This window comes from Labrus mixtus, chromosome 18, assembly GCF_963584025.1.
Source record: "Labrus mixtus chromosome 18, fLabMix1.1, whole genome shotgun sequence".
NCBI lineage: Eukaryota > Metazoa > Chordata > Actinopteri > Labriformes > Labridae > Labrus > Labrus mixtus.
In genome coordinates this window covers 19,843,501-19,868,014 of record NC_083629.1, presented here as the reverse complement: position 1 = coordinate 19,868,014, position 24,514 = coordinate 19,843,501, and the positions used below count along the sequence as shown (strand labels likewise).

The window sequence follows — 24,514 nt, the reverse complement described above, 5'->3', positions numbered from 1 at the left end:
AACTTGGGGACACAACAGAGCTGACTGTTTAGTCTACTCAAACAACATGCCCTCTCTTTCCACAGGGGGGACGACTTTGTACACTTGTTTATCGTTTGGGACAAACATCCGTTGCCAGGGTCCGGCCTCGCCTGCGCCCATGTCTCGTGAATGACCCTAGCTGGCTCTTTTATGTGCGCCTATAAAGGGCGGTCGAGAGAGCAGCTAGGAGGGCTCGACCTGACGATGACACCCTGTTGTCATGGAGACTAATGCTATGTTGGGCTTGGGATTGGGAGAGGAGGTGGGGGGGAAGGAGGAGGAGGGGGTCGGGGTAGCTACTGTCAGTCGTGTCTAATGATGTTTGCAGCACAATGCACTCATCTACACGCAGAGTGTGATGAGTGCTCACTCTGGTTAACGCCTGCATTAACAGAGACTCTTTTCAGACCTGCTTTAACTCTTATTCTTGGTGTTCAAAGATATTACAGCATACAATAATTAGAATTTCATCAAGTCATTCAGTAAAAGATTCTGAGTCCTTGCTCACACTGTCGTTTCTTAAAGGACGCAAACAAGTACTGCACAAATGACTATATTCAAATAGTGGCTCATGGTTCAAAATAGGCCCCTTAACTATCCAAAATTTGAACCTTTAATCCATAAAACTTAAACTAAACTAATACATACATGACATTTTGTTTCTGAACACCACTCCTACTGCTCACAGTCCAAGGATTTTCCAAACGTCCAAGGGATATATCACTTCCCTTTCAAGGAGCCCAGGGGACCAATACACCTGGCTTAGCAGCTTAACAGAATTTCCCCAAACACCCAGGCCAAAGGGTGGCCCAGCACAAAACCTGAGACGCTTGATGCTTGAGAGGGCTACCTACTTACCCATCTGACTGACCACTCACCCCCCCCCCCCCCCCCCCCACCCCCACCCCTCACACCTCCTCTCTCCCCTCTCTCTTTCTAAACTACCACATACCCACGTGCGCGACCCTCTCAACTGGCCGAGGTTTTGCTCCTGAGGTCCCCTATTTATTTTCATAGGTGTTTGAGGGTTTACACTAGTCAAAAGACAAGGCCAGAGACCAGAGTGGTATCTTTGGATTTGAGTGCTTCCTGTTTTCATTGCAAGGCCGACCTCTTGTCTTTACAGGGGTGAGCAAAGGCTAGCAGGGGGTGAGAGGGAAGGAAGGCCAGGGGCGCCGAGGGGCTAATTGTAGATTTTAGCGTTTGCGTTTGCCAAACAAAAGGGCATCACCTCGTGCAACAATGAGAGAAAAGCCCCCCATCTTTTTTTAATTTCTTAGTATTCACATTCCTTCTCTCACTTCTCCTCTCCACGTTTTTTTTTTTGTAGCTTTTGAAGCACACTAGAACATTTTACCCCTTACAGTGAAGTTTACCTTTCTGATAACATAATCTCCCTGTAGTATTGAAAAGCTTATACCAACAGTCTGGGATTTTCCTTCCCCTAATGTGGCTGGAAGACATCCAGAAACTCATGGCGAGGGAGGGAGAGAGGGAGGGGTATTAGAGAGAGAGAGAGAGAGAGAGCGAGAGGGTGGGAGGAAGGATAGAAGCAGGGAGGTGAGAGACTGTCTGACCCTCTTCTGCCAGCTTACACCAGCTGATCTGTCCAACCATTTGCCAATTACATATAGGGCATTTAAGGTTGCCAGCTCACGTGCTCTGTGATGCTGCATGTGTATATGGACTCGACATAAATAAGGTCAGCTTCATCAGCTTCTCTATAGAATAACAGCGGTATCATCTTTGTAGCATCAAACACGTCACTTTTTGGTTCCATTGTTGGCAAATATGGGTTGAGATAGCGTACATTTCTATTAGCCTGATCAATAAGAAAACCCTTTTTTGTGATTTCTCCCAGGAGAGTGTGAGGTCAGAATAAAGCGAAGGGGTAGCTGGGGAGGGGAGCGGGAGAGGGCAAATTTGTTATACTGAATCCAAAAGCCAACAGTTGTTACTATTGGCCTGTGTTGTTTTTCTGCGTGTGAAGGGGGGTCCTCTCCTTTTGAGCTTTTCAGAGGATGTGACAATGGCTGGATGTTGAGAACATATGTAGAGAGACCCCTGCGGCTCATGCAAGAGGAGCTCCATGCTGGCCCCACAGTTTGAGAAAATACAAGGCCGCTCCTTTCACTCCTCACCCCTCAGTTAATGAATGCATGAATGGCAGAATGCCGCTATAGGCCATTCAGGGGCCAAAGTCCCCAAGAATTCACCCTCTTGCACAAACGCATCCCGCAATAGCAAATACATTTGCTTAACAAATTAAAAGAAAGGAGAATGGCTAATGGGTGTGAGTGTGTGTGTGAGAGAGAGGGAGAGACTGAGTGAGAGAGTTTATGGGTGGGAGAATTGGATGGTGAGAAGGGGGATAATTCAATTAGTCCTCTTCCTCAGTAGAGAAATGAAGGCAGGTTAAAAGGGAGGGATTATTATTTGTACAAGACTGGCCAGGGCTTCGTACAAAAGAAACAAATAAAGATTGGAGAGAACATCTACAAGCAGGGGATGTGATAAAGCAGAGAGGGACGGAGAAAGAGAGGGCCTTGAATTAACCGCCTGAATTGACCGGCTGTCTGAAAAATGCGCCTGTGTCCCGGCATTGGGCTCTATTCCTCCTCCTTTTCTTTCCCTTCTTTCAATTCAATTTTAAAACAACTCTAAAGAAAATTGTTGGCGACTCTCCTCGGAGCGCCGTAAGCGTCATTCTGTCTTTGTCTTTGCATCTTTTGCAGAAGTTTTGTGAGGCTTTCCTCAAAAGAATAGAAGACATTTAACGTTTAAACTCGATAAGATGTTTCATTTTTAATGCAGTTAAAGAGTTAGAGTAGATTCCATCTCAATTAAACAAATATCGCTTTTTTTTTGGTTGTCTTCTTGATTCCCCAACGAGATCTAAATCAAATAGAAGAAAAAAATCTTCGAAAATGATGGAGAAAAAAAAGTGTATTCTCGCCTCCTGCCCTCCAGTCTGTGAATGAAGCCTGGTGCATACGCGTCGACGAGAGCTCTCCAGTCAGGGAACGATGGAGCTGTGAACAGCTGTGAAGTCATTTTGATAATGATGAGAATAATAAGCATGCAGACTGGCGTGGTGGAGCCGCTAAGGCCTGCGAGGCTCAGGGCTTTGCTGTTGCAGCTTCACTGCTCCTGAATAGATAAAAGTGATTAAAGCACTCCTGATTATCCCTGACCAATATGTAATGGATTTACAGCCCTTTCAATTAGGCCGTATTTGCTGGCCACACAGTACTTGGGGTTTTGGTTAGGTAATCAGGGTACAGAGGGCACGGGTGGGTGGGGTGGGGTGGGGGGGGGGAGAGGGGGACACAGGGTGCATCTGACCGTCTTAAATTTTGTCTGGACTAAGTCTTCTCTATATTCTTTTCTTGTATTGTCCCTCTGTCTCTAGGACATGGAGCCACGTGCTCAGAGAGCAGCTTATGTGTCCTGCCGTGGCCACCTCCTCCTGAAATCTGACCTGTGTTGCAAAATCAATACAGCCTGATGTTCTGATAATGTCCTGACATTAGTGAGGGTGGGGGGACATGTGGTCCTTCCCTTAACACTTGGCACAAACAGACAGGAAACAGACACATACAGAAACAGCTAAGCAAAGAGCTTTTTCACTTTCTTCTACAGCTTTTTTTTTTCCATTGCCATAGATCTATATATATATACACACACATTAGCATTCACTTTCTCAGGCTGAAACATGAGAAAACAATCTTTTATTTCACTTTAAAATGTGAAATAAAAGCATTTTTAAAGACATGGGCAACATCTTTTTTTTTACCGATGAACTATCCACCAATACAGGAATGTGTGTGCTGTACCTGAATATCGACACACCTTCACATCACAATCCTACTCCAGTAACTACCACTCCTAAACTTAGCCTGCCCCCCCCCCCCCCCCCCCCCCCCCCAAAAAAAACACTCTTCTTCAGGCCAAACAAACAGTGCATCTCATACTGGAGCAAATGTCATGAACTTGCTGGGCTGTCCATCTCGCACTCTGAATGTGCTGAGCAGAGTAAACAGTCCAAACTGATTAGATTGACCTGGCCGCCGTGTCCCTGTGACAGGCGGCTGACAGTCGAGCATCACAGCGCTGCTGCCACTCAGCGACAACTTTGTGACAAGTGTGTGTTTGTGTGAGCAAGATTTTTTTGAGCGTGTGCAAGTTTTCAAAAAAAATAAAAAATAAGAAAAAGAAAAAGAAAAGTCTGTGCTTACCGTGAGATGCTGGAACAGCCACGCCCTCATGATGTTAGTGGCCACCTTGGGGAAAATGCCACGCTTTTTCTGCCTCTTCTTATCCTTGTCCGGATCGTCGTCATCCCCTGTGCCAGGCGATGCAACGCTGTTGTCTAAGCCATCTCCTAGACGGAAACCAAACCCGGGGTTAAATAACATCCCAAATTACAACACAGCACTGACTCAGAATATTCTCAGAGCTGAAACAGAGATACAGACAGACAAAGCTGAGTTTAAGGCCTATGAGGAATGGATAAACGGACAAATACCACAGATAAGAAATTCAAAAGCACTGTACTGAGGCCTCGCAAAGCCAGGGTTGTATAGTGGAAGAAATGGATGTAGGGGGGGATTGAGATGGCCTTAGCCTGAGAGTGAGGGGGTTAACACTGAGTTGTTGTTCACCCCAGAGCACGGCAGAGGGGTATAAGGGTTAACGACTCTCATGTTATGCTTGGACGCTATGAGGGTAGTTCTACAGTAGGAGAAGGAGGCCACAAAAACAGAGCAAGATGACAAAAAAAAAAAAAAAAAAAAAAAGGACAAGGAGCCTTCACGTACACAAGAGGCTCGGACTCGTGTCATTAATTCAATTAAATTTGCATGCTTGACATAATGTAGAGCTTTTTTTTCTTCATCTTTTGAAGAGAGCCAAAGGGGACAGGAAGGAGTAATACAGTAGTTCACAGACATTCGTGCATTCGTGTTGCGTGCACATACACACACTGGCATACAAACAAAACTCAAAGGCGTTGATAATTCACAGCAAAGTAGGGATGTGATCTGGGGTGCTTCATTGTTGCACTTCGATGCACATAATGGACTCCTCTGCCCCCCCCCCCCCCCCACCCCCCCTACACCACCCCAAACCCAGACTCTCTCACTTGTCCTCTACCCACTCCCATCCCTTGCAGCAACCCCTCCCCATTCCGCCACATGATTAGCATGACAGGCCAGCGGCGGCTTCGCCTACATTAATGTCCGTCAGCGTTTGATTTCAAGGGGAAAAAACATGCACAAACCCTGGCACGATTTCTCCTTTAAAATCGAAGTTTTCCATCTTTGTCCCTTGCCTTTTTCTTGTTCTCCTTCCTCTGCATTAATTGTGCATTAGCAAAAATGATTTACTTTTAAGAGTCATAGTTATTTTTTCTTGCCCCCGGGCACAAATGCCTTGAAAGCCTTCCTTGAGGGCATCTAAATTATGTATCTGAAAAACTCCTCCACTAAGGCAGGGAAGGACCCCGACGTTCTCAAAATTCAGACGCGCATGTCCTCCTGTTTTTGGGGAGGCATCAATCACGAGCACCTATATAAGCCTTAATCTCGCATAAATATTTGAACTAATAACATTAAAAAGGGGGGAAAGAAAAAGGATCCGACTGGTGGCGTAATCAAATGCAAAATAAATGAAGAATACAAGGACAGCAGGGGCCCTCTCTTCAAACTACTTTCCCCACTTTCTTTCCCTTTTCTCCCCCCTTGTTTCTCCCCCTCTTTTTTTTGTTCTCTCTCTGTCCTTCTTTTCCTTTCTCTGCACTGTTTTCCTTCCACATCATTAGTGCGGAGCCACACGAAAGGCGAAAACAGAGAAGTGCAGACTTTGCGCTCCTTTGCACCGACAGAAGTTAAAGAAGCAGCAGCCCCCGCTGAAGGACATATGGGAAGGGGCACGCAGACTAGGGGTGTTGTAATTGTAGAACGGGCATTCATTAGTGGTAAATGCCGTAAATCCCAAGCTAAGTACGAACCCTTGTTCAGGAAAGCCTAAAACAATAAACTTTGGTCTGGCCGTAGCGCTGCCCTGACTGTGAGGGGTTTCCTGAGAAATGCGACCCAGGCGGAAGTTGAGCCCGAACTCCCCCAGTTTGCTTCCAAACTTCAATAACAACACAAGTAGTGAGCTGTGAATTTAAACCACCCTCCCCTTGTTGCTCCGCTTTTGAGCTCCACTGAATAATGTTGATACACACTTTGCTTGTTTGTTTGTGTGCCGCAAGGTTTTGTGTTGATTTTCGAGCCGGTCCGCAAATCCCTCTCCCGCTGTGAGCAGTCAGGCTCATCCAATGGAACCACACAGTGGCCAAAAGGCTGGCAGATTAATTTTATTGACGTTTCCATTTTCACTGCAATGCGATAGCCTCCCCCCTGGCCAGGGCCGGAGCGACCCATGCGTATTTACAGACTGACCTGTCACTTCATTACCCAGCATGCTCGCTGCCTCCTGCCCTAGTCTGCGAGGGTGAAACTGGACTCCGAGGCTTTCAGCTCCTCTGTCCCTCTTCATGCATGCTCATGTGCGCGCACAGATTAGACATGTTTGGAATATGTGTGCAGCGCTGAGGAGATTTATTAAACTAAGAGAGAATGAAGGAAAATCAAGTGTGGATAGAAGATTAAAAGGGAGGAACAAAAAAAGAAAGGATCAAGGAGAAGGAGGAGGAAGAACAGAAGGAGTAAAAAAAGAATCAAGAGGGCCCAACTTGCACAACCTCATTACATCTAAAGGAGAGCTGGTGCTTTGCATCCACCCCCACTCCTTTCTTACGAGCGAGAGAAGGAACGCTGCAGGGCAAATTGTCCCAAACGCTAATGGCTTCTGACTGTTCCCTGGCAACTCTGCCATTCTAACCTGTGTGGATGTGCACTCTGTGAAAAAAAAAAAAAAATGGGGGGGAAAAAAAAAAGTACAGGGCAGAGCAGGGGGAAGCGTCCCATCATCTGGCCATGTGACACAGATGGGGGTTGGCTATTAGGAGGCAGCCGAAAGGCCTGAGGGAGCCGAGGTGCAGGAGTGTAGCCCCAGGCACTTTTGGAAAAGCAGCGCCCTTGGAGACGGAAAAAAAGACAGCCCCCCCCTCATCCCCCCCCACTTTCTTTCTGTCTCTCTCCTTCTCCCTCCTCCACTCCAGCAATATCTTGACTTAAAGTGCTCGCAACGAAACTTTGTGCATATTTTCATAAGCGCAAGAAACGAGATGGTGTAATCAGGCGAGATGGAAGACAATGACCAGATGCAAACGGGGGGGTGGGGTGGGGTGGGGGGAGTGAATGAACACACAAGCAAACAAACAAGTCGGAGAGCACATTACGCTCACATGCATCCCCTCTCTCATCACCACTGGGTGGTTATTAAAAATGCATTCAGTATATATCTCCCTGTAAGTAAATTGGTCTCAGGGCTGAGCTCATTAACGGGTTGGGAAAGGACTGTAAACACGCTGCAACTCTGCTTATCTTGCGTTGGCACATTCAGGGTCGCTTCAGGATTTCTTGCACAAAGAACTGGTTTTTCCGCGCACAAAGTGTCCCAGAGTCCGCGAATCCAGGGGAAGGCCTAATGACTTTGGAGATCATGCTTCATGTCGACGAGGCACCGTGCCCCCTCAGGGAGCCACTACAGTCTAGTCTGCCCTGGAAGCATAATGGATATAGCCGCGAGTATAACATACATTGCAGCTCCCCATCCTATACATTCATACATGAATGAATAATGACTGGTCAATAGTTGGACAACACTAAAATCCAGTCATGGTTAGTTATAAAATAACACTCCTGACTTACTGGTCCCTATACTATGAATACACCTTCTTAAAGCCTCTAGACACGCATTAGATGCCGTGTTGTGTGCGTTTTATTCTGAAGGCCATGCAGTGATTTTGCACAGTGAGGCCCCTGCATTTGTTTCAGACTAATGAAGCAAGAGTGTAGAGGCAGTGGCTTATGGAAGCTGTGGTTAAAGTGACTAATTACAAGAGACCCCCCAAGCCCGCTGTCAGCCCAAACTAGTCAGGCATGTTCACCCAAGCTCGCTCAAACGAGGCGAGGGGAGGAAAAAGTTAGAAGGAAAGAGGAGTGCGCGGAGAACAGAAGCTAAGCGCTAGCAGCAGCAGCTTCTTTGGCCTTCTCCACCTAAGCACGCTATAGTGACCGGGTCCTCCAACCCTCCCTCCCTCCCTTTTTTTTTTTACACCACCTCTAGCCCTGCAGGCTTGGCCGCTGAGAATGAAGAGAAAAGAAGAGGGGGATTTAGAGCCTCCCTTTCCCCTCTTTTTCTCCTCAACTTTTCAGCCAACATAAGCGGCGTTTAGCACATTCAGTCCCCCCCCCCAAATGGCAGCGAATGAGAGAAGCAGTGGGGGCTCCTCTTTTGTCCGTCTGGTTACCCCTTTTATTTACTCTGGATTTACGAAGGGGTTTTGCCGGCGCTGGGACCACATGCTCTTGACACACACACACACACACACACACACACACACACACACACACACACACACACACAAACACGTACCGTTTCTATTCACACTAGAGGAATGGCCGGCCCTCTGCGGCTCTGGGGATTACAGCTCCTCTGGCTATAAGCGCATGCTAGCAATATGCTTCACACTCCCGTAACATACAACACAGACGAGCGCTAACGAGTAGAACATAATCCCTTTAATGATAAAACACACACTTGAGCGTCCAATTTCTAACAGCAAGTAACCCACGAGGAGTGTTTGTGTGACCGCACCATATGGCTTACTGCGCCCGTTCAGATGCATACAGTAGATGAGGGCTCTAAACAGGACTGTTTTTAGGAGCAGCCAGTGTTTTTTTTTACGCTGATTATTTCCTGATCTGTGCTTGAACAAGCAGCAGCCCCTTGCACTGGACCATAAAACAACAGCTTAGTAAACAGCAAGCATGCTGACAAATTGGTAGCGCTCAAGCCGGAGTCATTAACAGCCCTAAAACCTGTCAGAGCAATTACAACAAACTCTCTCCTTCAGCAAGTCTCCCTGCTAAACTCGCATGCCCCTGACCCACCTTCTTTGTATCCACCCCCCCCCCCCCCCCTCCAGGACTCTGGATCAAGGTGAAGGAGAGAAAGCTACCACTTTTGGCTCTCTCCTCCACCAGCCGTGACGCCCCAGAGAAACATGGAGGACAAGCCTCCATCTCAAACACAGCTGTATCTGCATCCTGAGTGCTACGAATGAGCGGTTCTTTTGCATGAGAAGTAATGTGTAGTTGTCTTCCCCCCAAAAACACATCATTAAGTGTTCCCTTAAATGAAGTGGAATAAGAGCTTCTAATTAGATAGGGGTTTTTTTTCTGTGTGTGGGGAAGCGAGGCAGTCAGGCAGCAAGAAAGGAAGAAGAGAGGGAGGTGTGTGTATGGGGGGGGGGATAGTTGCTCAACAACTCCTGTACCTCCTCTCCTCCCTCCTTTCTCCGCCCCCTTCTCTAAGCCCCCTAACCCTGCCATCAGGCAGATATCTCTCTGTCATCCCTGGAATGCTGAAGATAACTATCGCCTCTCCACCGATACAAGGCCTCTCTCCTCTCACAGGCACGGCGTTGACCCCACTGTGCACATCCCTAACCAGAGAGGGCGAGGCTGAAGTGAAGTGGAGGGAGATGAGAGAGAAAAAGAGGGGGGGGGGAGGAGGGAGGGGTGAGGGCTGGGGGTAAAACTTGTCTTTAACAGCCAGTTAGGCTATATTACCTTTTCACCCAAAATAAGGGCTGGAGCAAAGCCACCCTCCCCTTCCAGCCTCTCCCCTGGAGCCAAAGAAGAGTGGTGCATCCAGAAGGGAGAAGAGGGGAGGAGGGGGGGGAGGGGGTGCCTGGTTACTGCCTTTTTCTCCACAGTCACTGCCCAGAACTCTCTTGATCTTTTCATAAGATTAGCATCTGCCAAGAACCTGAAATTTAGCACTGGTTGCACAAAGTACACACATCATCCAAGTCTTTAAATTGGACTGACTATTGGTGCAATTAACCTTCTACCTGCAGAAACAATTTTCTTATTAAAACAAAAAAAGTGTTCTTCTTTTCCAGTTCTGTACCCTTGTGTATGTACATGTACATAGACACATGGAGGAGTGCTACTTTTGACACAGATGTGGAGCGTGTAGAAAAGGATGTATGTCAGTTCAGACAAGAGTCCGCCATCCAAAGGGGGGGGGGGGCTTTTATTTGTAGAGGGGGGAAAAAAAGAGCCGAAGAAAAGCGATGGAATAAAGATGTATAAAAGAAAAGGAGGCAGGCTGTTGCAGATGTCAGGACCCAATTTGCATGAATGGCAAAGGGCTAAATTGCAGGGGACGTGGGGGGGGAGCTACCCTCCTCTCCACCCTCACCCCACTCTCTATTTTTTTTTTTTTTTTTTTTTTTTTTTTTAGGGGGAACTTAAAGGGAGCTGTGATGCCCATGACTGCTCCTCACTCAGCAGACAGGGATCAGTGGCTAATGAAGGGCTTTGGGTCTCCACCAGACATTTCACACTCTCTGCCTCCCTGACAACTCCACCCTGCTCCCCCTGCGCTCCGACACTGCCGCTGCCTCTTCCCGGAGAATCCAAATCCAATAGGGCTAATTGGTCTCGCAGGTAATCTCAGTTTGGACCCTGTTTCTTGATAAACAAACTTACAAATCTGCCAATCCGAACCACACTTTCCCTACACCTAGATTCTGCCCCTCGTCTTCTCTTACTAAATATATTAGGACTGGCGCTATTCTTGATATTAAAGCCGAAAGCGTGATTTAAGCTACCCCCTTCTATTATTTATAATCGTTGTGATAGAACAACAGAGAAGCATATCTAAGTCCTAGGGTTTGATGCTGATTAAATATTAAAGAATAGGTATTTCCCAAAAGCAAGTGGGGCTATGTTGTATTGAAACAAGCACGATCATTAGTCAAACAAGCTGATTCCACACTTTTTCATCTTTGGAAGAAAGGCTGTGTTGCTCGACTTTGGAAGGAGAGAGAGAGAGAGAGAGAGAGAGAGAGAGAAAACAGAAAACAATAAATGGATGGATCCATCTGCTAGTGAAGTAAAGGCTATACAATTCTACAAGGTACTTCATATGAATCTTCTACCTCAAGCAGAAGAGAGAGCAGCTGTATGCAGGTCACTATTTTTAAAACAGTGTGGTTTTCGTGATTCAGAACAGCTTTCACTGTTTGAGGCAATTTATGGTTACAGCATCAGCCCTGATTCTCTTACCCTCAATTACAATTCCAAACCAAACAAACAAACACAGTTTTTGTACTTATGACTTGGATTTATTGCAGACATCTTTGCCACACCTGATGGACAGTGGCATCAAAGGGAGGTTCAACAGAGATGTGGGTTTCTACATAGAGCTGGAGGCTTTGCTAGAGTAAATGGATTAAAAGGTTTATAAATCAACAAGTCAACCATCAGATTGTAGCCTCTGCTCAGCAGCCCTCTCATCAGCCAAATGCCATGAAGTTTTTTTTTTTTTCTCCCTCCTCGCTCTCTTTTTTTTTTTTTCACACAAATGTCCTGGAGGCAGGGAACAAAGCGAGCAGAACTGATTACTGCGCTGCTGCCCCGCTCCGCCAGTCTAAACTCTGTTTGGCTTCCTAATGAGCTCACTAAAAACCCAATTCATCACCCATAACCCCTTCTCAACCTGCCTTGAAATCCCCCATTATGGGTAGGCAAGGACAGTCCGTTTACAGGCTTTGAGCCGGGGTCAAGGGCTGTGGCGGCGTTCGTGGCAACAGCACGGCCAAGGTTATCTCAACACAAGAGAACGGATACTTCCAGTGGCTTTTTTATTTTTCTTTCAGCCAATACTCTTTGTTGGTTGTCACTTTCCATTGATTTTATGCATTAAAAGTACATCTATTTCTATTATTTTAGCCTTAATGGGTTGTTTTGAAACTCCACATGAACCTCCCCCCCCATCCATTTTGCTCCCCCCCCCCCCCTCTTTGACTACACCAGCGGTGTCCCAGCCCGAGCAGAGGAATGTCCGGCTTGATGACTGCAGCAGCGGGAATGTCCCATTCCAGTCAGTGTTCGCACCAGAGATTTCAAGTTTAATACCCCTACGTCCCATCCCCGCAAAGACAGGAATTTGGTGGGAAGAGAATGAAGAGGGATGAGGAGGGGGAGGGGGAGGGGGAGGGGGTACAGTAGGTCTAAAAGTGATGGGGCAAGGGGAAATGTTACGTTTTTAAAGAGCGAAGAAGGTATGAAAATGACTCAAATTTAATTGGAAAGAAAGAAAATATCATACAGGAGGAGGTATAGGATAAGTAGTGGGTGTTTGGTGGAAAAGGGGGGTCAGAAAGGGAGGAGTGGATGGGAGGGAGGACAGAAGAGGGTTGGGGTAAACTCCCACTGTTCCTCATTACATGGAGCTGAAATGATCCTCCTGACACCTGAGCTGTAACCAAGAGATTACAGAATTGATGAATCCTCGGTTTAAAATGCAGCTGTTTTATTCTGCTTTAGTAATTAATTCTTTTTCCGATAGCGTATTGATTAAGCGTAGCCCCTGATAAAGTTCAAACTGAGAGAGATCCCTCCTGGGGCTTTGGCTCGGCCTGCTTGGGAGAGTCAATGAAAACTTCCTCCCCTCCACCTGAATCGCTCTCTCTCCTTCTGTCAGTGCAGTTTACCCTCATAAATTAGTCAGATCTGAGAGGAGTCAGGCTCTTGCTTGGTTCATACTAGCCTCGTCTGATGTCTGTTTTCTTTACACCTACACAAATGCACATTCGCTTGTTGAAAGCTCCATGGTACAAAACTTCCCAAAACATGAATTTGAAGATTTACTGAGAAGCTACAGTACATGTACTCTTGCATAGATCTCTAGCAGCTGATTCCTTCTTTTCCTTCCCTGAACCTCGTTCTTATTCTCACCCCTTACAGAAGGAAACCTCGGCATACAGAACGAGAGCGTCTCCTCTCACAAAACTACTCTTTCATTCTTTTTATCGCCGCGTTTTTTCCATACCGCTGTGAGTGAGAGTCTGATCAACAGAGGGTAAAGCGGCTCTCTCCAGGGAGCCAACTAGAGGAGAAATCAGATACAGCTTTACAAGAGAGTCAGCCGCTCATGTCTTGTCAAGACCCCTCACCTACCGGTTCCTTTACAAGTCAATAACCAGGGCCCAGTGTCGTCCGCTGGGCCTTGGCACACATTCACCTCTTTTCTATAGGAAGCAGAGGCAGGGGGAGTCCAGAGTCCTGGATGCAATGATGCAAACCTTTCTGCAACAGTATTCTGTATATGATGGAAAATAGTTGTTTTTCTGCTTTAAAAATACATGTTCATGGTCCTGGCCCTAATGGGAAACTACATTAATCCCTACTATATAACATGGACTCCTTTTAACATTCATCTAATACATCCTGACAAATAATTGGTGACCCCATGAGACAAGAAGAACCAGTCAGAAGCCCTTTTCAATATTAAAAACTAATGAAAGACTGAATGAATTATGAAGGCAGAAGGGAAAAAAATATAATTAGAAAGGTGGAAGTAGTGGTTAATACATTTACTCGAGACTATTTCCTTTCGTTAATGGGACCGCAGCATGCAGAGAGAGGGGGGTTTTGACGTGGCTAGTATTGACTGTCCACTCTGCTCCTTAAGGTAAATCCAGCAGGTCATTTCATTAAGGCCCAATTCCATGGCACTAATTTTGATTTTTGGGGGCTTGACAGCTGTTGGCAGTGGAAATTGCTATGGCAGGAACAGTGGGAGAGGAGACTATTACTGGTTGGGGGGGGGGAAAAAACAAATTGCAAAAGCCTGGGTTCAGATTACTGCCACTATGCCTCACTGACCACAAAAAGTTGGATTTTGTCACATTTCCAGCCCTTTGCTTCTTGATTGGTTCTAGAGAAATAGAAAACAGGGGAATCTATTTTGGAATAAGGGTTCAACTTAACAAGTGCATGTCATAATGCACAGGAAAATTGACAATAATGTACAGTAAGTGTACACTGTCGGACCAAGAAACATCTCTAAAGATGATAAATGCAATGCAACAGCTATGCAACAAAGCATCCTGACAGCTGTTTGATTTATTGGTGGTTGCATTTTGGTCCATAGTTAATTCCACCTGTACTGTCTGGTGTTGAAGCTCATTACACCAGAAAAAAAAACATCAGCCTTATACAGTAAATGACTACTGACTGAATCATCATCTCTCTCTCTTCAGTAGTTTCATAAAACCAAGATTGTATTACAAAACAAATTGACCTGACAACTCTGTCCATTTTTTATGTTTCTGTTTATTTTCTAAATAAGACATTACCCATCTTCTCTCATAATGCATGACTGCTGTTTCTTGGTCTGACAGCGAGGTGGACCTGACTTGCAATGTGAACTCTAAATCGCCTCGCAAGTTATCAAGCAGCATTAAAGTTCCAGAAGGAAGGAGAAGAAGAAAAGCAGCTCTTCCTCTGATGCTATTAATTAGCAGTGCTCTATAGCTCTCAGCTTTTTGAAGCTCTCCATCTCCTTTTGTTTCAACCTCCGCTCTTCTTTTCTTTTCTTTTTTGGTGTGGACTTCTTTATTGACTTTTCAATTTTCCCCTCACATGCACCCCCTGCACTAGCTGTAGCCCCAGCATTTCTGCACTAGTAGCCCCGGCCCCGACAGTACCCCGAAGCCCCACTCTCCGAGACGCCGGCTAGGGAGCCCTGAGAGCTGGGCAGGCCCTACAGCTCCCACCAGCCCACAACTGGCTCCCCACGAGACCAGAATCAAAGAGAGAAGCCCTTAAAATATAACCATGGGTATAATGAGGGTGCTCCAAAGAACAATAAGCATATACACCAAAGGAGAAGAGGAGAGTAGGAGTACAAAAGGCAGAGAGAGTAAAAACTATAGGAATGTTGGCCTGAGAAGCAAACAAAAAAAAATGAGAATGCTACTGTGCTTTAGGAGAGAGGGCAAAGGGCCACAGCCAGTGGTGATGGTAGCCGGGGCCACGCATCTATCCAACCACGTATCTGAACCCAAAACAACAAGGGGGTCTGCCGCATGCCTCTGGAGCCGAAGGGAGCCAAAGGGAGCACGACTAATTTCTGCACAACAATAGGCCTGGATGGGCGCCCACACAATGGCAGGTGCTTTGAATAGCAGCAGGGCCCTTGCAGCAGGGATCTTCTCCTCTCTCACTCCGAGGGCTCTGGCTCTGGCTTGTGTAACCTTTCATTTTCAACCGGGTTTCCTTTTGACTCATAAAGGATGAAAATGATCTCATGGGGGGGGGGGAGCAAAGGAGTAAGAGACAGCCAGGCCTGTGAGGCACAGTCCATCTGTGTTTTTTTTTTTTTTCATGTGTGTTATCTGCCGTTTTCTCTCCCCTCTATTACTTTTTTCCTCTCCTTTAAATTCTCTTTCTCTATTTACATTTACAGTATCCTCGTTTTTTTTCACCCCCTCACTCTATCTTCCCCTTTTTTTTTTCCCACCTCTTCCTCATTTTTTTTCATCGACTGTTGGGTCTGCTGTGTTGTTGTTTTCGGCAGTGGTTTGTTGTTCGGCTGCTGGGCTATCCTGTAGGCCATGATGCAGTGGTAAAAGCAGTTTTCCCCCCACCTTAAGAGCATTCTTTCCGGGGTCACAAGGTCAGGCTTCACAGATGTCTCCTGCAGACACTCAGTTGTCTAAGGACCGCATCCCTGGGAGTAAGCATTCGTACTAAACAATGCAGCTTTTCCCCCCTTACTTTGGAAAATGTTAAATGTTTTTTTTGTTTTTTTTTGTGTCTCGCTTTTTTCTTCCTCTGTTTTCATTGTTTTATTTTTGAATGAGAGTGAGCGCAACTTTTCCAAGGTGGAGGATTTTTTTTTTGTGTTTAGATAATGAGAGAATGCACTGGTTATCACAAGATAGTGCTGTTTTCTGGCTGCTTTCATTCTTTTAAACACTCCCCGTCTCCTGAAGTTTCCTCCAATTGTTCTAATGGGGCCTTAGTCATCCTCGCCTGATGGCAGAGGGAAAAGATGCTTTAAAAGGGTCTTTTTCTTTGCTCAGTATGTGTTGCCAGGAGAGAAAAAATGAAAACATGTAGCAACTGTCCGGAGCGCCACACTGAGTAAGCAGGGCAGACGCCAAACAAAGAGCAATCCCAAATGAACAAGAGAGACAATATTTGAACAAGAACATCTCTATGTAGCCTCAATCTCGACCAAAAAAAAAAAATTGCATAGAAGAGAATTCCTGGGCCAAATGGCTTTCATTACAAGGAAATCAGCTTCTGCTTTTTTTTTTTTAGGGGGCGGAGCGTGACACTGGTAAAAGAGACAAGATTGCAGCATTTACCATACGAGTTCTGCCTGAAAACATGAAAAAGTGTGTAATTGGAACAACATTTTCAAAACCCAGGCACTGAGCTATCCTTGAATATCTTACTCCTTTTCATCTCACATTCCCTTGTTCCTTTTTTTCTCCTTCGTTTGATATGGTGCTCTCGCTTCCCCCTCCAAACATATCCTCTGTATTCTGCAAATTGATAACCCTCTAAATGAATTATGGTAAATGCATAATGAAGGTTTTCTCAGCTCCAGCCCTGCAGCCAGCCAGGATGGAGCATCTCGTTTGGCATGTTTGATTCGTTTTGTTGCGCATTTAGCCCCAGTGTTCCTTCAGAGTGCTCACTGCTTGGGGCATGTAAATAAGAAATTATCCTTGCTGACTAACATGGCTAATACCTCCTCTGGGGTAATCAAAAATTATTAGACGCTCGCTTCCAATAAACATTAGGGCTCATGGCACTAACCACTGTCAAATCGCTCACCTCCGCCTGCTCCCCAATAGCCATAAAATGGGTGAACAAAAGTGATCAGGTGTGGAAAAAGCTACATGGAAACTGAGAGACTGCGGGAGTGCTATTATGCCTAAAAAAGCAGCCCTTGGCTTTAAGAGTCATTAAAGCATGTACTGGAGTGGGAATCAGACTAGAAAATGAGCTTATCTTGCATAATGCCCTCAAAAGCTTTGCATAAACGTGAAAGATGTGCGCGTGAAAATCAGCGGCAGAGAGGAAGAACTCGGATTGTAACACACTTCCTTTATCATCCACCCACTCTCTTGGACGGTGGCAGCATGGTTAAAGCACTACCTGTAGGGTATAGCTGCTCCGCTCATATCCAAACAGGCTTCAGTGTGTAAACTTGGGTTTACACAAGAGAAAAACCACACAGCAAGTGAACAAGCTATAGCCCGCCCTTGCTAAGCCACTCGACTCAAAACTACTCGCTGCTTTTTATTTTGGGAGGGACCTTTTAGCTGTGATGCGGGGTTCGGATATTAGGGGGAGGAGAATTGGGAGGGTGGGGGTGGTGGAAGAGATTAAAGAGCCAAGGGAGGCAGAAGAAAGGAAAGAAAGTAAAAGAGCACAAGGCCCATTGGTCAAACACAAAGGGGGAGAGAGGGAAAGGACATTTGAAGTCAGGGTTAAACTCCAAATAAGCACACCTTAAACGGGCTGGTGTAAGCTGGCAGTCAGGGGTTTTTGGAGTTTCCCTGCAGGTGTGCCTTTGACAGGCTTGGCCTCTGTAACCTCTCTCTGATCTAGAGTGGGGCCCGGGGTTTGGACACAGAAGAAACCGGTGGCATCTCGCTGCCTCCGAATCTCATTCTATGTCTATTACATTCACACACGCATGCTTACACTCTCTGTAAACACACACACACACACACACGCAAACACAGTGCCAGACAAGGGGAAAACAAATCTGGTGAGGACTAGAGCAATTGGATTATCACCTCTAAAGGGTGACTTCTTGGCTGACCCCCTTCAGGCTAGCATGCTGAAACAAGACGGAAAATTTCCTGGGAAAACACTCTCCCTTTAAAGAACAGAAGCACTGTCATCATTGTGAAAATACAGCAGCGGCAGCATTAATGGACGTGGAAATGCCCTGTGGGGCACGCGCTCAAATCCCTTTTAGCCATATTACATCAGACCCCTGTGCTCTCCTCATCATCACCACAAGCTCTGGAGTAATCAGCAGTGGAACATGGGTGTGTAAACCCACTGTATAATGATGAACTGATACAACAGAGCTGCACTCTGGCTTTGTTTCTGGCACAAGCCTTTGGGTATAAGAGAGAAAAAGTCACTTCCTTCCTTTTACTTTGGCTCAATCATGATTATTTCCCAGCAACAGCTCTTCCTTTCTGCCTTTTTAATCACGCTGAACTCACTCCAATATAATCTGGTCTTCTTCAGAGAAAGACAGAAAGAGAAGAAAAGAAAAAGAAAGAAAAAAAAATGTCTCCCCCAAGCTCTCCCTTAATGGTGCAAAACAGACATTCTCCTCAGCTGCTGTCAGAATAATCTTGGTAATTTTTTCCCTATGTTCTCCAAACATTAGTTTGCACATTAGGCTGACCCAGTTAATGTCCCTTTCCTGCCGCGTAGGACCCAGTTCCTGGCCAAAGCTAGGCCAGGCTGGGTTGGGCCTGGGTCAGACTGGGGGTCTGTTCATGATTATGGACCAGAGGGACCAGGCCCCAGCCAGAGCTGAGAGGGGGGGGGAATAAGAGGAATGGAAAAGGAGGAGATGATAAGAGGAAGAGCGGGAAAGAGGAGAAAGGGCATAGAGTGGTGGTGATGTAGAAAGGTTAAGCTGCTGGAAGTGGAGCTGACTCTATCCTTTCAGAGGTCCTTTGCTTTTTCTGTTTTTATTTTTTTTATTTTCTCATGATCTATAGACTCAACAAATGTTACACGGGGTCAGAAGAAAGACAGCAAGACATAAAAAGGAAGAGAGAGAGAGAGAGAGCGGAAGGGAGGAAGGAAGGAGGGAGCTGAGGGAGCTGATCATTCTCTTTAATCACATTTTGGATGAGGGCCAGGTAGTCTGCGGTACTGAGAGCGAGACAGAGGGGTAAGCGAGGAGGAAAGGAGTGTGAGGGGGAAGGAGGGGGGGGGGGGTGGGAGAAAGAGAGGAAGAGAGAGATGGAGGAATAAATGGAAGGAGAGAGAGAGAAAGGGACTTATGGATAGAGGGGATGAGCCAGAGAGCAGAGCCCCTTGAAACAGCTCGAAGTGCAGCGGCGCTTAAGCAAAAGTGCTCCTATGGCCACACATACGATGTCTGCGTGAGTGTATGTGGGGGAGAGTGACAGCCGTTTCCCGTAAATGCCCGCGAATGCTGAATCCAGCAAGAATCTGGTGTTAGAGCAGGAGCAGGGAGAGATCCATTTTAAAACTATGTGCATTAACTATACTTTTCCCCATAGATTAAGCACTCCGCATGAATAATTTAGCCTCTCTTATGCTAATGGGATCATGAAAGTATCCCCTCAGTACCGTGTTTTCTACCCCTCCACAGCAACTCTTCTCGGCTTTCAACAATTGCCCTGCCCCTTCCCAACAAAACCATCCCACTGACACACTGCACTGTTTTCACAACAGACACCTGACTAACATGAAGCTTAGCATGTAGCCGCATGGCATTTCATTGCACATGTTAGCTTATTGAGAGGCAGCAATGTTATCCTCATTCAGAAGTTTTGAGTTTGTTTAAGTACAGTTTTAACTCCTACAGATAATAGTTACAGGTTGAATACACTTGGTTTACAGATAAGATCGCTGTTGCCATTCACAATATTCACACAGCAGCAATTTTACTGTGATGTAACGCTCAGAGCAGGAAGCTAAAATTGTGTGATTTTTACTTTTTCTTTTCTAATGGGGTATCTGAAAGTTATTGTCATTTCACAGCTACTGAAAAGACAATTGAGACAGTGAATGTCTGGAAGGACATTGTGTAACATTTAAAAGTAAAACAACATTTAGCACAACCTATTAGCTCCCACTAGACGACAGCTAATGCTAGCGTCCAACAACTTCTCAGCAAACAATATGTTAGCTAGAAAGTAAAAATCCTAGCTAACATAAAGTTCGCTGAAAATGTAAGCCTTTCCAAGTAGTGACACTAGCTTTCAACAGCAATTTAAGCTAACGTTTATAATGTCTAAAAAAAGTGGCTAGATGTTAAAGTTAGCTAATGATTAGCTGCAGCTAGTCGGTTATGTTGCTCATTGTGTTGCTAATCAATCAAGAGGCAGTCAAATGACATTTATTTGTCAGATACTTTAAATCTACAGTATATGATTTCCAACCTGTGACAAAGTGGTACGACTTTTTAACAGTATCTAAGTATGTAATGAGTATGGTCACTTGACATGGTTTTGTGAGTAGCTTACAAGTAGGACTACTATTCTTACACTTTCTGATTCAGTGTGTTTCTTCGTTTTTTTTTCCAAGAGGGGAAGTGGTCATATCCCGAGTGTTTATGTTTCTTCGCCCTGTTTTGTTCAGCCTCTGCCATTACACACTAAAATGACCCAAGCGCACATTCACAACACGCACACACACACACACACACACACACACACAACCTTGTTGCTTCAGCATTGTGTTGTTGTGTCGAGGCAAGGTGGGGGCACGGTGTAAAAGATTATCAGTCCTCCAACAGCTGGGAGTGAGAGCCATGAAACAGCAGGGCCTGGGCCTGCTTTATTGTTTATCTGTTGTTTATGGGCCAGTGTTCAGCTTTAATTACTACACTAAATTAAACTCTAACAGGCACTTAGAGGGTACCAGCTAACACACACTCATGCGTGCATGCCCGCACACACCGTATATTTAATATACACAGACACACCTCGCTGATCACTTCAGAGCTGAGGTATAGGCTACTAAAACGCAACAAGGCTTCCATCTTGCGTTAAGCACAGACTTTGCTTTTCTTCTTCTTGTTACATTTTGGTTTTTTTTCCTCTCTGCTCCTTCTTCTTCTTGAGCCTAAAGCGTAGCTGCAAAAAAAAAAAAAAAAAAAAAGCAAAGCCAAAGGTCCGGAAAATGCTAAATTCAACAGGCCTTGTTCATGCTGGGACCGTCTAGGCGGACACAGGGAGTCATGTCCCCACCAGGAATGACCCCCCTCTGGTGAGCTCAACCACAAAGACCTTGCTGAGTGGGGCCCCTGGTCAGGGCCAAGGGAGCTCACCACACTCCCCACGCATACACACACATACACACAAATGTACCACAATACCATCAAGCGCAGCATGCTCCCTCAGAGCCGAACACTCAAGCTCTCCCTCTCTTCCTCCCTTTCCTCTCCCTCCATCGCTGCCTCTCTCCATCTCTCTGGGGAGTCTGTCTATCCGCCGAGCGTGGGGATTGTTCAATTGCTGAGAAAATGTACAAAATGCTTTCTCCTCTCTTCTGTTGAGCCTTTTCCGTCTACCGTAGAATTGGGGAATTGTACAGAAAGCCCCTTTGCTCACCACTCAAGATGTCAACGTGGATTTGGTCTTCATGCATAGCTAATAATCACGAGTGTGGACTGGAGCAGAGGCAAGTGCACACACTCACACATACATATACACACACACACACACAGCTAGAGGGGTAAAACATTACCTAAACATTAATGATTGAATGCAATCGACTCTACTGTGTTTGGTGTGTGCATACATGCAGGATTCTTAATTAAAACTTGGATGGATCACATTATGGACATCAGCTTGGAAACCCATGCTATCTTAAGGCACACACATTCATCAAGTTTAACTCCCTGCAACTGATGTCTCAGATGTTTCTAGATAAGCTTGGAGGAGTTCCAAAGGACTGTTAATCAAAATGATGTGCGAGTGGGGCCAATGAAGTTATTGTGCGTTACCTTCTGAACCGTCTCCCCGTTAACTGCTGAAATTTGTTTATCTAGCCAGAACATAGGGAGTCACTCTCTGAGAGTCAGTAAGTGAGAGTGCAGAATTTGCCCTGAGGGTGATACTTCTTATTTTTTATTTTTTGGAGGGAAACTCAGAGAAAGAGAAAAAAATATATGTTAAGAACACAAGGCGGGGAAAGGTTACTGATCTGAGTATTGTGCTGAAACCTTTTTCGTATGCGTCAGAACCTTAACTGGCAATCTTTACTGACAGCTATGAGCATGCTTCACCTTGGTTTACTGCTTGACAATAAATTATTCCACAAGAGGGGTGATACATATTTGCGCACTTGTTAAATTGTTTTTTGGCACAGGTTCAGAGCAATCCTCCACGCTGAGATACAAGGCAGAGATTGAGGAAGTGGATTCTGCTCACAGAGACCATCTTGAGTTCTGTTTGCACTGTACATACTTTGTGGGATAAAATAGAGAACTTGATTCAACTGTGCATCCCCTTAAGAGCCAAAGCAAAAGAGAGAAAAAATTTTTTTTTACCCTTTCTTCAACATTTCTGGGAGAAACTGAGTCGGATAAGGAGTCCGATTTTCAACTGGGGGATGCTTCTGGATACATTTTGGAGGTAAGTGTTTTTCAAGGCACACGCACATTAAACACACCTTTCAAGATGCACGATGGCGGAAGAGAGTTGATGTTTTTCTTGGCAGCTGAAACCAAAAAAGCACAGTGGGTCTTACTCACTCTTCCTCCCTCTCTCCGCCTCTCGCCCATCTATTCTGTCTTTCTCAACTGATCCACATCATCACCCCTTTTAACAGGGGCCAAGCTGTTAAAGACCCCATTACTGAAGTGAAGCACACATTTCACATTTTCTCTGCGGACCTGAGAGTGCGGACTACAAATTTTGTGTGGAAATGTATTGAGATAGGAGGCGGGTCCATGCGTGGAGTGTGAGTGGAGTGGAGTGGAGGAGAGGTGGAAAGGTGGAGGGGTTGGGGAGTGGAAGGCTCTGTCAGAATGGAAGGTCCAGAGTCGGGAGTCAGCGAGCGCTTCAAGCGTTAACGTAATTGCAAGAATGTGAAAAATGAGGCGGCGGGGCTCCCGAGCGAAGCGAAAGGTCAGAGCATGCCTCACACAAAACAACTGGCTGGAGGACGGCCTCATTAGACCATTAAATCAGCTGCGCTCTCTCAATTTTTTTCTCTCTCTTTTCTTACTCTGCCTACTTTTTCACCTTCTCTACTCTTTCACCTCTGTACTTTAATAGCTCTTCTTTTGCCTTCTTATGAATTGTTGCCTCTAGTCTATGCTACTTTCTTTGTTTTTGCCATGAAAGGCTTTGAGCTGGTGGATCTAGCATTTAGCACTCTACAGTGTGGGTCAGGCTCCGGCCTTGATCTAGTCCTGGTCTGTGTTGGCCCAGAGCACGGTGCCGTACCGTAACTGTCTTTGGCCCGTATTGATCGGCTGTTACTGGATACGGTGGGGAGAGGAGTCGATAAGTGCTCTGTGGATTACAGGTCACTTGTACTTATGTGTGTAAGATAATCAATAGGCAGTGCATTTCTTCCACCCCATCCCCCCCTCCTCTCTCTGTTGTTTCTGCAGTCTTCATCTCCCATGCTGCCTGCAATTAAAGAGATGAGTGCAAAATATCTCCCCATGTTCTGTCCTCCCTACTGCACTCATCCAGAAGTCTTATCCTATATTCAAGCCAGCAAGTAAAAATTATTTTCACTATTAATTAATCTGGTGATTATTCTCAATATTATTCAGTTACATTTGATTCAATAAAACGTCCCCGAAAAAAAAATTGGAAAATGCTCATAACGCCAAGAGCAATGTCTTTAAATCTGCTTTTATGTCCAACCGACAGTCCAAAATCCAAAGCCTCTTTACATACTGTCATAAATGACAAAGGAACGCAGCGAATCCTAACGTTTAAGAAGCTGGAAGCAGCAAATGTTTGACATTTCTGCATGAAGATGACAGAAACAATTAGCCGGTTATCATTATGTTCATAGTTTGTTTTGATTGATTCTCTTAGGATCGAATAATCACTTAATAGATCAACTCCAAACTGGAAAACACAATATTATTCATCCCTCTCTTAGTTTTTTTCTAACAAATGTTTCTGTTACATTGTTTCTGTGCACTGTTAAACAGAAACACCCTGTTGCTTAGCCGAGACCTAGCTAACAACAACTAGCCTGACAGTAGCCTGTGATCCAATCAGCACTGACACAGCTGACCACAGAGGTCTGCTGCGGCCCCGGGTCTGTGGTTTAGAAATGGTTCAGAGTCTACAACCGTCTGAAAAGCTAAGATGATTTAAACAGCCCCACCACAGACACACATCCCATCGATACATTTGATCGCTTATCGGGAAAACGATACGGACACAGCAAGCGGGTTCACTTTCAGAGCGAGCGAGCGAGCGATCTGTTACAGTACGTGTGTGTGTGTGTGTGTGTGTGTGTGTGTGTGTGTGTGTGTGTGTGTGTGTATCTGAGCGTTTGAGTGTGTTTGTGGGTGTAGACAGTGTGATGAAATTTCATGCAAAACCATGGACACTGCCCGAGGGCGCACAGGGATACAGAAAGAGACCTACAAAAACACACACACACACACACACGCACACACACACACACACACACACACACACACACACACACACACACACACACACATTGCCAGTGAAAGAGAAATGTTGGTACATTCAAAACAAGAGGAAGACAAGAAAGGAAAGGCC

The 24,514-nt window shown here is 45.6% G+C and overlaps 1 protein-coding gene across 13 annotated transcripts in view; it reads right to left on the bottom strand.

Annotated features, from left to right (window-relative positions):
* Positions 1-24,514, bottom strand: part of meis2a (Meis homeobox 2a) — an 81,027-nt gene that overhangs the window by 42,337 nt on the left and 14,176 nt on the right. For 6 of the 13 annotated variants that reach the window (XM_061062487.1, XM_061062493.1, XM_061062489.1 and 3 more), the window contains exon 8: positions 4,260-4,405. In XM_061062487.1, the coding sequence (XP_060918470.1) occupies positions 4,260-4,405 (146 nt within the window). Of the gene's footprint in view, positions 1-4,259; positions 4,406-22,421; positions 22,470-24,514 lie in introns of all 13 variants that reach the window. The other 7 variants (XM_061062483.1, XM_061062490.1, XM_061062486.1 and 4 more) reach the window with 3 other exon arrangements.